The 14,002-nt window shown below is 38.2% G+C and overlaps 2 protein-coding genes and 1 long non-coding RNA gene across 3 annotated transcripts in view; 2 read left to right on the forward strand and 1 right to left on the reverse strand.

Moving 5' to 3' along the window:
* The window catches only part of LOC134793116 (superkiller complex protein 3), a 331,932-nt gene that overhangs the window by 259,355 nt on the left and 58,575 nt on the right, over window positions 1–14,002 (forward strand). The window lies entirely within an intron of this gene.
* The window catches only part of LOC134793185 (uncharacterized), a 126,593-nt gene that overhangs the window by 50,792 nt on the left and 61,799 nt on the right, over window positions 1–14,002 (forward strand). The window lies entirely within an intron of this gene.
* The window catches only part of LOC134793110 (rotatin-like), a 66,796-nt gene continuing 53,259 nt past the window's right edge, over window positions 466–14,002 (reverse strand). Inside the window, exons 32-34 of the mRNA XM_063764635.1 lie at window positions 8,622–8,725; window positions 3,916–4,080; window positions 466–1,042 (exon numbers count right to left, since the gene is read on the reverse strand). Coding sequence (XP_063620705.1) covers window positions 3,940–4,080; window positions 8,622–8,725 — 245 coding nt within the window. The 3' untranslated portion in view covers window positions 466–1,042; window positions 3,916–3,939. The remainder of the gene's footprint in view (window positions 1,043–3,915; window positions 4,081–8,621; window positions 8,726–14,002) is intronic.

A 14,002-nucleotide genomic window follows, 5' to 3' on the forward strand; every position in this document is an offset into this window, starting at 1 on the left:
TTTTATGGGAACGAAAACGGTATTTTTTCGTTCTTTGTTAATTATTTCAATTCTAATTGGGCAATCTAATAATACGAAGTCGTAGCCTAAATACACAACTGAGTTCTACATTTCGAGTTTAAAATAATTCGAAAAATATGGTTATTTCGAAGTTTTTGCAAAAAACCGGTTCCGATCCCTGCTGGCAGGTGTTTAATATTTCTTGATATACAATCAGCAACATAGTCAAAGGTGATCATAGTTCAAGGTGATGTTTCAGTCTGTTAATGACTAAGATCGCTGTACAGTAGCCATTAGATATATCGGAGCGTACCTATAGCTTAGCATGCTCACAAATTATAATATACATATATCCATAGTTACACGAATCTATTGTCACGACGTTACAATATTGTTTTTGACACTTTGTATATTCAAGATTACAATTAGACAACAAAAAGATGGAGGAAAAAATGAAAACGTTAAACAATATTTTACACATTTATTTGAAAACAATTTTATCAAACATAATACTAAACACATACTGAATGCTCGGCGAAGTGTTATGTCACACTTGAGATCGATTTAACAACACATCATATCGTAAGTCACATTACAATTTGAATACTGTTTACTAAGTCAACATCGTTTAACTAAGCATATAAGCTTCCGCACTTTAACGGTCAATTTACAACTAGTTTTTACATCTTGAAATATTTTAACACATTATATTGATGTAATGGCAATCATTTTGGCACGTCAACTTTTACAAAGTTTGTAATAGTGTTATCGGGCAACGTATCCGTTGCTTGTATTTTTTTAATAATTATTAATTATATACTAACATTGGCTGATCTGTCGAAAGGAAAGTAAAGTCCTAGGCAAAAAAATTAAACCGCATCGAGTTTGGGCTCCCTTGGGGAGGAGTTGACAGTCTTGCAAAGGACAGTACAACAATAAAAGCGTTTTCACCGAATAATCGGCATAAGTCAAATTAGCGCTCACAGCAGCAGCAGACGTAAGTTGAAGACTTTTGTAGACGACGAATGGTAATTATCTTAAGCTGAAACAAAAGAATAGTTTAAAATGCTTGTAAACAAGTTTCATACCTACAAGTTTAAGGACTGGTTACACCAACCGTCGGTAATCCTTGTAATATTTGTATGTAATTTTTGAGGCTTCTGTACACCTACAGGATTACATCTTCGTTAAGTTATTCAATTCGTCAGATGCGGTCGGTGTAACCCACCCTTAATCTTTGGCCTAAATTAAGGCAATATTTCTACAAGTAATTAGGCATGTTGTTTTACTACTTATTTAAATTAGAGAATACTATAATTGTATCTACAGTAGCTGTAGTGATAATAGTAATGAAAAAAAAAACCATTATACATACATTATTGTATTTGTGCAATTTTAAGCACTAGGTATTTTGGGGACACACAATAACTGTGGAGCCGGTACCGTTAATGATAATAATAAAAATAAATAATAAGTCATTTCTCACCTTCTGTACATGGATGACCTCAAATTATTTGCACCAAATAGCCAAGACTTGTTGGACCTACTGAAAACCACCGAAGTCTTCAGTAGTGCCATCCACATGGAGTTTGGTGTCGATAAATGTGCGGTTATGCATGTACAGCGGGGGAGGGTTGTAAATTCAACAAATTCACAACTTTCTGAAACAATGTCTTTCAGATCTATCTCTGAATCAGAAACCTATAAATACCTTGGTATGTCACAGTCGTTGGGTATTGAGGACGAGGGTATTAGACGTTCGGTGAAGGAGCGCTTTTTCAGTCGGCTCACAAAAGTCCTTAACAGTCTTTTGTCAGGAGGCAACAAAGTGCGCGCCTTCAACGCCTGGGTAATGCCCCTACTCACTTACTCCTTTGGCACACTAAGGTGGACTCAGACCGAGCTGGACGCCCTGGATCGGAGGGTCCGGTCACTGCTCACCACACATCGCATGCTACACCCACGCTCGTCAGTTATGAGATTGTACATCCCACGGAAGTGTGGAGGCCGAGGCTTCCTAAACGCCAAGGATCTCCACAACCGCGAGGTGTACAATCTCAGGAATTATTTCCTTAACAACGAGTGTGGGATGCATCGTGATGTGGTGGCAGTAGACAGGAACCTCACGCCGCTCTCCTTGGCAAATGAGAACTGGCGCAAACCTGTGGTACTAAGTACTGCGGATCGCAAGGCGGCATGGGAGAGTAAGGTGCTACACGGGCGGTTCTACAAGGCCCTCACGGGACCCGATGTGGACCTGCTCGCGTCAGTAAACTGGTTACGATTCGGGGACCTCTTCGGAGAAACCGAGGGTTTTGCCTGTGCAATTGCGGACGAAGTGATGATGACGAACAACTATCGGAAATATATCCTGAAGGACGGTACGGTCGACATTTGTCGGGCATGCCGCCGTCCCGGAGAGTCACTCAGGCATATCATTTCCGGTTGTTCTCATCTTGCTAACGGCGAGTACTTGCACAGACATAATCTCGTAGCCAGGATTATTCACCAGCAACTTGCTCTTCTGTATGGCCTTGTGGACCGCGAAGTACCGTACTACAAGTACTTACCTGCGCCTGTTCTCGAGAATGGTCGTGCCACGCTCTATTGGGATCGATCTATCATCACTGACAGGACTATTGTCGCCAATAAGCCTGACATCGTGCTGATAGACCGATTGCAGCGCCGGGCCGTGCTCGCCGACGTCACCATCCCCCATGATGAGAATCTCGTGAAGGCCGAGAAGGACAAGTCCAGTAAGTACCTAGACTTGGCTCACGAGATAACCGCCATGTGGGATGTTGATTCGACGATCATTGTCCCGATAGTCGTTTCAGTGAACGGTCTAATAGCGAAGAGTCTCGACCAACACCTAGAGAGACTCTCGCTGGGTGGTTGGATCAAGGGTCAGATGCAGAAGGCGGTAATTTTGGACACGGCGCGTATAGTACGTCGGTTCCTCACTCTGCGGCCCTGACCACCGGCAGCTTGGGCCAAGCCCCGCTGCCGGCGGCAATCTAGGTTAGGTTTTTTATAATGTGTTTATATGTATTTTATATTGTTTTGTAAATGTTTTTATATTTTACTTTTATATTCATATTATAAATAACCTAACTTAAGTGGAGAAATAAATAAGGAGAATAGTAAAATAAATAACAGTGCTCGTAAAATATTGCGGTCGAAGAAGTTTTTTTTTATGTTTGTGTCGTGTTTTGTGTGGCCGATTCTATGATTAAGCGGCTATGTCACTTCTTAATGATGAATAATGTATAATAATGAATTTTAAAACTGCAACATATCAAAGGCAGGACAATGGTTGCGTACGTAAAAGCGAATAGTTGGGTACTTCGTCTTTATGAGGTTTAATGTATGTACTTATTGGTTTTGAGGCTTAAATTTTAAGGGGGCGGTATTTTGTTTCGTGTTTAATAACATTTAGTCTTACCAGCTACTACCACTATACAAAAATATACAAAAACCTTTATAGCATGCAGAGAGCTCAAAGACCTCGAAGTTAGTACTTTATATTTGTGTGTTGTATACATTATGTGGATTTAGGTGCTCTAGAAAGATGCGTATTTGAATCGGAATGAGAAGTAAATAATTGTGAACGCTAAGTCGCGTCATTTTGATGGCATTGCGTGCATCGGCCAGTCTTGGTTGCCACCACGAACAAAACTAAATTAAATACCTACACGGCCTACACCGTAGCAGTGTTATTATGACCGTGATCTTCTGTAAGTCTACTGCCCCAGTTGGGCTGCTCAAGATTCGAAAGTGACATTCCGTTGAGCACTACCTGAAGAGTTATGCCGTTCTCGAGAACGTTCCCCCTTTTATGGGAAATGTTTTCGCTCGAGTATATTACCCCTACTAAATTGAGAGCGTTCTCGAAAATTGGACATCTAGGCCTACCTGTGAATTTACTAAATGTTGTGGTCACGTAGTTTGCAGCACGGAACGTGTGTATGCGATGAGTTGCAGCGCGCGCGGCGCCGCGGGGTCCGTACTCCTTTGCAAACGCTGCTGCGCTGAATGCACTGCTAGCGGGACTCGCGCGCTTCTTAGGAGAAGTTTCGCCTGCGAATTGTAGATGTAGTTAAATAAACGTGCCAAATTCGATCTTATGGCTATGACATAAAGACAATTGATACATGGTGACTTATGTTGCTGAAATAAATTTAGTAAATATTTCAATTAGTCTATGCAGGGCTGTCAAGGTTTTGACCCAAGTAACACAAAAGTAGCTGAATATTGTTTGAATAATAGAGCATTCCGTACTGTATGCTGAATAAGGTAGCTGTATAACGTCTGTATAAGCGCTTATACAGACGTTATACAGAAGGTTTGGGCGCAAAGTGGGCTAGCCCACGCCGCTTATTACTGAATAACAGTAATGTAATAGCTTATAAGTGTGTGCCCACACATTGAATCGCTGAATAACACTTGTATAGAGGCTGTCAAAAGCTTCTATACCGCTTTTAAACCAAAGTTATCCAGCTTTGTATAGAATGACTCAGTTAGTCACACGTTATGCAGCTTTTGGTTCAAAAGTGCATTGTTACAGAAAATATATTCAGCTATTTGTGTATGATTTGTCTTCCATTTTAATTTGTGAACTCGTGTCAAAGTGTAGTGTCTGAAGTGAATACAAAATAAGGAGGACATTACCCATATATTGATTTGATGTTTACATAACATCAATTTCATTGCGCATGCGACTTTACTGTTAATATATATATACATTATATTTAAAATTTTAAAGCGCCGCGTAAATAATGCACTGTTTAGAAAGTAAATATAGAAAATGTAGTACTCCACTTTTAAATTTGTAATTTTTTTGCGGTGTTTAGATGTTTTAGTGATAGAAAATGTACTTTAACAAGTTATGCTACGATAAAACTAGTTTTATAAATGAATATAAATGGGTTTGTCAGTTCATTTTAAATTCCTATTTAATTTTAGAGGTTAGAATATGAGCAACCGTAATGGCGTCCGACTGTGCTGAATATAAGCTGCTGCCACAGCTATTATGTGCTAAATTTCTGAATAGGCATTCACATTATTCGCGTTACTAAGCTTCATGTTAGATAATAATGGTTTTAGAACAACAAGTTTTGAATAACATCAGTATAATAGTAATTGTTTTCGCAATCTTAAATCATATTAGGGTTCTATACACAAATGGTAAAAATCACATAGATCCTCACTAGTTTGATGAGAAACATTATAGGTATGTAACACGGGCAATATTCAATCCTACTTCCTACTAATATTATAAACGCGATATAATATTTAAGTTATATGATAAATCTGGGGGCACGGCAGACTATACAGTTATTTTTTCCGTTATCAGTTCCGACAAATATGTAGTAGGTAAAGGTATACGCAAAGATGTACGAAGTGAGTACGAAGATGTGTATAGTATGAGTATGGTGTGGTTACGAGTATGGTATGAATATGAATATGGTATAGGTGCGAAGGTGCGGGTATATTAGTAGCGGGTATCACGGGTATGAGTACAAGTATAGTTTGGTATGGGCAGTATTGTTTGGGTATGAGTACGAGTATAGTGTGGGATGGGTATGAGTAGACCCACTTGAAACCTAAAAACAGTCTGTTCAAAATCGATTGATCGATTGTGGAGAATCGATTTCGCTATATTTTAATGGGGGTGATTATTTAATTTTTCTCATACCCAGTCGAGTCTACAAGTTTTTAATGCAACAATATCAATAACTAGCATTTGCCACCTTGTTTGCCAACTAGCAACAACGTTAAATGGCCATTGGTAAACTTTATCTCGTTGCAGTAAGGTATGCAAATGGTCAGTTAACAGTGTTTACGATGGTAGCTAGCAATTGTTTTACGTCATTAAAACGACAATGCATCTTGTGTAAAATAACCAATCGAAGAGAATTGTTAAGAAAACTAAACCTCGATTTTTTAAATAATGGTTGGATTAAAGAATAAATACGCAAGATGCGTTCAAAATAAAATAAAAACACGCTCAAGCTCAAAGCAAACAGGCTCAAGTAGCACTGTTGACCGTGTATAAACTTATAAAGCTACGGAATCCTCTCCACCGCGCATTTGTTGATACTAAGCAGTAGTTTGAATAGCGCTGCTCATTGCGTTCATTTTGCAGCTTTTAGCAAGAAAAGATAGTATATGTGTACTAAAATCGCTATAACTTAAGTATAAGTGTTGTTTTAGTATTTATTATTCAGACGTTATGTCTATAAAAGCCATAACTAACCCATATATGCAGCTACTGAATAACAAATAATATGTGGATTTCATTACAGCTTCCAGTAATAGCGTCCACCTTTATTCAAAAACTAGCATTAAAACAGAAACTGCAACCGCTTTTATACAGTTGAAAGTCTTCACCGACGCTTCTTTTCAGCATTTAGTAGCCACTATCACATTTTTCTTAATATTGTCTGCTTAATATCTCACGACACAAAATATATACAGCTAATTGCTGCTAATGCTGCTATTATGCAGCTTTTAGTAACCACAAATGCTTTAAGCTGAATAATGTCTGACTAACTGTGTAAGAAATAAGTATTATTCAGCTTTAACACTTTCGCAACCAGGCGAAATTTTAAACAATACCCCAGAAACCGACAGTACTCGCTAGTCGGGCAACGACGTGCAACTCAATGCCGCACGCCGCGAACCCGCTAGTCGGGCAAGCGGCGGACGCTCAGGGCTGTGCCAAGTAACTTTCGTATAAGTACGTGGATAAAATTAAATCTGCTGTCTCATCTGTTTAGGCTCCCCGTTTTGTTCTTCTCCTAATTCTAACTCCTATTGATACATACCCGTGTATGCAATTTCACGTAACCAACTAATAAGAATTTTTATTTTGTAATCGCATTAGGTAAAGTAAATAAAAATACAAAGTGAAGTAATAAAATATAATAATCAACTGTACCAACTTTTCGACTACATAATAATCAGAAGACTTACAATTTTTTCTGTTAGTGGCAGTGGCAGCCCTGAGGTAGTGAAGATGCAATGCTTGCCCGCCTGTCGGGCACTTCGGCGTCGCGTGTAGGTTTATAGCTCTTGCCCGACTAGCGGGTATGCCGGCATCTGAGTAAAGTTTACGAGTGCCCGAGAGTCGGGTACGCGGTGTCGAATGTGTTAATATGCAAAACCGATACTATGCAAAATGTATTCAGCATTTATTGGTATATATGCCCCACTAGGCCCACATATTTTCTTATTCCGAATTTAGTAATTTCCACCGCTTATACACAAAATTTATGCAATCTTAATTTGAATAAGATGATAATTTTACTCTATTATCCTGCTTGTGTGTTACTTGGGGATTGAGAAGCGGCCATAATCCATATATATGCATAAGGTACCTATAGTTGTATAAGAATCATACTGAGACACCGAGTGTAATAATGCGCGTTGGTACAATTTAGAACGTGGCGACGGAAAACCGCAAAAGGATTCGATAACACATGTACCCAGCGAAGGCGTAATATAACTAATATAAGTATCTGTGTTAATTTAGAATGCCTTGGGTTCCAAATATCCGGGATAATAATATTATTTATTATTGAAGGAAAATCCACAACGGAACCATGACAAAATGATAAAAAAAGTTAACATTTTGGGACAATTTTACATAAATCCAAGTTCCACTGTAAGTTTAAGGCTTGTGTTGTGGGTAAGTATATGACGATATAGAAAGCATCCATAACTCGGGATCAAAATTCGTGAAAAACACAAATTTTCCTAACCGGGATACAAACCCTCCAGCTTCGTACGCGAGGTATCTACAGACTAAGGAACATCACACACGAGCTGAGCTTGAATCTCTGTGGTCACTAATAAATTTAGATACTGTCAATGTCACCTGTTTTTTGAATTGAATAAAACTTTTTTTTATTTCATATTTGATACAATATAACACGTTAAACTCTCGCGTTTTGTACACATATTTAATTACCCAAACAGGTCTACCGCGATATAATTTCATTCACTCCGTCTTCCGTCATTCCGTGACCACAGCTGGTGCAACTCAGCTGAAACGTCGGAATTTAATGTAAAAACAAGGAAATTATATCGCGGTAGACCCGTTTGTGTAATTAAATATTTGATACAAGCTTTTATCGCTGACTGTACCTACACTTTTCTTTCAACAGGCAACTAATACTCATCGAGACGATTCTAATAAACCTAAACACAAATAGGTTGCGTTGTTTTCACACACAATTCCTATAGCCACTGATATGTGTCTATCATCAGATCAGCTCGATGGTCCCATAGTATTGCATTGTCACCCAACTTACAATATGTATATAAAGTTTCAGCTCAATTGAATAATGGGAAATGGGTCTAATTTCACATGCAAGATTTGACCCGAACATACACACGTATTACAATTTAAATAAAGGCTTGTAAAATCTCTAAGGTTACGGAATTTATGATCTGAATTTCTTAAAAAAATCAGCTCATGTGATGTGCCTAATCTAGAAAGCAGTTAAAGATAGTTTAACCTATCAGGGACTACTTTATTGTCACACAGTCACATGGTGAGTAAAGCTATCATTTCGGCTTCGCCAACCGCAGCAAAGTCTCTAAATATCACGTACCTTATGGTTATTAGCAGCCAAGGCCCACACTGCACGAGCTGCCGACACGATGTCAGCGATGTCCCCCGTGAGCAGGCTACCGGTCAGCATCTCCAGAAGTTCCGCTAGAATGTTTCAATATTGAATACTATTAGCGAAGTCTTCAGAAGAAAATTAAACAGTACAGTCAGGGCTCTCAGTAACAAAATGCTAAGTAAACCAATATATTTTATGGAAGCAAACAAAAGTTGTAAATTAAAGTACTAATCTAAAATAATCTTTTGCTGCTATTTAACAAGATTAATTTTCAAAATTATCGGCCATCAACAAGAGTTTAGTTTAGGCTGTACAAATACGAATTTGTATCTTTTTGTTTGCTTTACCAATGCAAGAGATGCATTTCAAATATTTGGACAATTACGGACAAGCGATTGGCCAAGCCAAGCCAAGCAAGTTTAGCTACAAGGTTTCTAAAATAACCTTCAAAAGTGTTTGCTTTGTTGCCTAGCAAAAGTATGGACTTTGCATATTTGGCTTGTACGTAAATGTCGTTTGGTTGTCGTTAAAACAAACATTCATTCGCTTCGCGAGTGACTGCAAAGTGATGGACAAGTACAATAGCATGATGGATAATGGTTGCCGACCGATCTTCTCTCATATGTAGTAAATTCCAGAGGGAGACGAGTAAATCAAAGACTACTTACTGAATCTTAACCCATTTGCAGTCAATAGACAAGAAAACTATACCCACTCTAGAGCCACTGATACTAGAAGACCATTTTGTGGGTGTATATTTTTTACTCCCAAGTAGGTAAACCAAGGCGCAGTTGAAAGTAGTACGTGTGTATCTGTGTTTCTATCAGCATAATTTTAATTTCCAAACAATTTAACCGATTTTGAAATGCGGCCGACAGGAGCAGCTGCTGAGCACGCGGCGTCCCTTAAAAAATATAAATACTCGACGCTGAGCGAGTATTTATTCGTCCCCCTCGCTGTCGAGACTTCAGGGTTTTCCTGATGCAAAGGCTGTCCATCGCAATCCAACGCAGCGAGCGTGATGGGCACCTTTGCGTCGGGGGCAGCCCGGGATGGGTTTTAGTAGGTAGTTATTTTTTAAATATTTAAGTTTCGACAATAACTTATAAAATTTTGAAATGTTTTTATGCTTCAACTTCCTATGGTTGATCTAAAGGGTCCCACTGATTAACAGTCCGCCGGACGGTATATCGGCCTGTCAGTTAGAACAAAATTTTGACAGCTCCGAACAACTGACAGGCCGATACCGACCGGCGGACTGTTAATCAGTGGGACCCTTTACTGAGAGTTTCCTAGGTGGTGTTATGATAAAACTGCAGCCTTAGTGCTACACCCCCACATAATAAAAAAATAAATGAGACGCCATTAAACGTCTACTTAGATGACCTCTTTATTTTTTGAAAACAATATGTTTAATATATATGGAGTTTATACTACTCACTAGTTTCTAGTAAGTTCTAAATGAAATATGTACCTAATAAGTTGAATTATGGGCTGCTAAATACAGAATGTCATGAATTATGAGCACGCTGAACCGAGTCAGACTATTTAAAAAACTAAATATTCATAAATAGAATGACACCAATAATTGACATTGACACATGTCCAGTAAATTATGTTTCCCAGTGTGTTATTATAATTGTGTGTCACAGCTGTCAAAAGCAACCTTGAGAAGACAAACGAAAACGTATTCATTATACAATATAGTAATTTATACTAATTCAAATGACGTCAACTGTGAACCACGTGTATTAAAATTTTCGGGAACTACGGATTGGTGTGCTGTTAACTTTAACACAGATAGCTGGTGTGTTAGTGCACACCGTTGTATAAGGAACTTGCACTTTGAGACTATGCGCTGAAACTTGGCACAGTTGATTGTTAGCTGGTCTTGAGCAGATACAGACCGGGAGACGTCGAGAGCCACCTCTCATTTAGTGGGGGGAGGGGGAAAGTTCGACGCTGCGGCGCTTCACTTGGAGCAACATTTCTCTAAAACTATACATACCTATTAGGGCATGTAATATATCATTTTCGGATAAATTAAGGATGAGGAATCTATTTTTAGAACAAAAACAATGCACTTTCTAACAAAAAAAAAGAACAAAGTAAAACACACTAAAAAACGTATTTTTGATTTTTTTATAATCACCAATTTCATGAATAATCTACATAAAATTTCCTACAAAAAAGGTTATTCAAACTTTTTCGCTAGGATCAATAATTAAAAAGGGGGCCCATTTACACGATACAAGATTCTTGAACAAGAATTGGCAATAATTGTATGCAAGTTTTGCCGTGCAATAATTGAATTCAAGAATTGAATCAAAGTGTTTATACATGAGCAATAACCAAAATCTTGAATACAATTATTGCATTCAATTCTTGATAGGCAATATTCTTGACCGTATTTCGTTTACACCAAAGACATTTATTGAACGGCAATAATTGCATGCAAGTCTTGACAGGTCTAAACTTCAAGTTGAATCAATTATGATGTATTGAAGCCATATTGAAGCAAGAATTGAAGCGATTTGCATTGGCAGATTTTCATTCAATATTGAACGTTTTTTGTGGGTAGTAAAACTGATAAAATGAGCAAAAATTATTTGAAATTAGTTAGTTCGGAAATAATTAAATTCATAGAAATTTATAGAAGTCATCAATGTGTGTGGGACACAGAGGATAAAAATTATAAAAACCGTGAGGCTCGCGAGGCTGCCCTTGCAGCTTTTTCTATAGAATTTGGGGCATAAGAGCATAAGAACGCAATATAAAGCTGAAAAGAAGAAAGTGAAGGATTCAATGGGAACTGGATCTAGCAGTGCTGATGTTTATAAGCCAAAACTCGATTGTTTTTAATGAACCTTACCTGTATAAAATCATTTAATGCCAAATAAATCGCGTTAAGTACTTCAACCAAAAACGTACTTATGGTGCACTTAGGTACTCTAAATAACTGAGACAAAGTGCCGAATGAATCTCCAGTTGCCAAGTATGTATGTTACTTCTAGCTTAACGTGAGCCGGAATTGCATTACGCATCACTGTGTTCTGTCTTTGAATTGTAGAACTTATTTTATCGAGCAAGTAAGAAAACTGAGCTTTGTTTACACGAAACATGTTCTTGAACTCGGCTTCATCCTCAGCTCGTAGCTCCCGGCTCAAAGTGTTCGAAGCTCCTAGCAAACTTCTGCTGTCTATCCATTTTTTGTCCAACATCTTTTTCTTCTACTTTTGTGACGTTTTTCTAACAGTTTTTCTCGTAACACAGTTGCTACTATAGCAGCGACAAGGAACACACCTTCGCGTACGGAATCCATGTCGACAATAAAATATGGATTGGCAATTCTTGAATTCAATTAATTGCACTAGGCTTCGTTTACACGTATGCCAGTATTGAATTCAAGTTGCTACTTGAATACAAAAATGTCATGTATGTTTAGATAGTGCAAGTTTTTTGTTGCCTCAATTTTATTGTATTGAATGTTCAAGAATCTTGTATCGTGTAAATGGGCCTTTAGAATTTATTTTAAAATAAAGTAAAAGTGAAATTTTATTTTTGAAATCTGGTAATTTCATAAGATATCAATTTTGTGGATCACACTAGGCTAAGCCTGTCCCGGGACTCCACGTTTACGCATTATGTTAAGAGCGATTAAATATGTAGTACATAGTACATTAAATTTATATACCTAGTTACAGTTAATACCTTAAAATTTTAACTTATATCTAGTGCAAATAATTATCAAGTTCGCTTATGAATATGAAGATAAGATGTCAGACATTCGTAATTTCAGAATTAAATAGATTAAAAGTTTCAGGTACATTTTTGACTCTCAGAGTAACAATTATTTACTATTTTGTATTATTTTACTAGGAAGCAAGTTCATGCATTATACATAATATTTTGTTTAATTATTTATACATTATAATATAAACTTATATCTATATTATTATTATTGGTTTGTGAATATGGTTCACTATGGTATTAATTGATTGGTATCAGTGTATGTGTGTGTGTGTGTGTGATTGAACTACGATATGATTTTCAGGATGCTCTCCGCTTCTTTTTGTTCAATGTCGAGTACCCATTTCCTCAGCAAAGTTTTTGCGTCTCGAACACGCTTTTCTTTGATTTCGCACCTTTTTAGGACAGCATTGTACAAATAGGGATGTGCAAAGTCGGCGAAACGGCGGGCAAAAGCAGTACGCACTTTAGCTACTGGGATTTTAAAAGTTCTAGTTTCCAACATATTGTTGTACCCCTCGGACTGTAGGACTTGTTTATGTACTTTACAGGTGGTTTCCAAGATGTAAAGCTTGCGGACACTTAAAACTTCTGCCTCTTTTTACAACCGATTGGTTGGGAACTGCCGAGGCTTCTTAAGCATAACTTTAAGTAACGAGCGTTGTGCTCTTTCAAGCTTGATCAGGACTGTTGTACCAGCAGCTCCCCAGGCGGTTATACAATAGGTTATTATTGATTGGCATAGAGCTGTATAGATGGACCGAAGAAGTTTAAGATCAGCCACCTCCCTCAGTTTTTTCATGACCATTATAAGCTTCCTGACTCTCTTGGCAGTGTACGATATATGGTCCGGTTCCGATGAGGACGCAGCCGTCTTGTGGAAGCAAATGAAGTTAGTTTTGTCAGAGTTGAGGGTCAGCAAATTATGGTTCAGCCATTTTGTGACCACTGCCATTCCCTTCTCAACATCAGAGTATACAGTGTCCCAGGAGGTGCCTCTGAAGATTAATGCCGTATCGTCAGCGTAGCATATGAGCTCTGCCTTGTTAAGGTTTAACGCGCTCATATCATTGAGGTATATTAGGAAAAGTGTAGGGCCGATGATGCTACACTGAGGCACATCGAAATTGACTGGTTTGGGTTCGCTAATACAGTCATCCACCTTCACCACTTGCGATCTCTCCCGCAGGTAGCTGCGGAACCCGTCCAGAGCCAGGCCTCTTATTCCACTGCTCTCCATTTTCTTCAACAGGATGCGATGCGACACGGTGTCGAAGGCTTTCGCCAAGTCCAAGAACACCCCAACACAAGCCTTGTCCACTGTCGACGGTAGATGCAACCAGTTTGGTTAGCATAGTCACTAGGGATTGCAGAACCGGTACTGTTTAAAAGAACCGGGATTTTCGGTACTAGGCAAAAATGGAACCGGGATTTCCCGGTATTTCCGGTACTTTCGGGACTGCCTTCAAAAGTCATATTTTACCTTAACTTTCAGTAAATAAAAGCGTAAAATGACCATGAATCTTTCTCTAAATATTGGTACGATGTAAAAAGTACCATAGTGAAGGTACACACACTTCTTTTGTACGATAATATATATGTGACTTTAACCCACA

The sequence above is a fragment of the Cydia splendana genome, chromosome 8 (assembly GCF_910591565.1).
Source record: "Cydia splendana chromosome 8, ilCydSple1.2, whole genome shotgun sequence".
NCBI lineage: Eukaryota > Metazoa > Arthropoda > Insecta > Lepidoptera > Tortricidae > Cydia > Cydia splendana.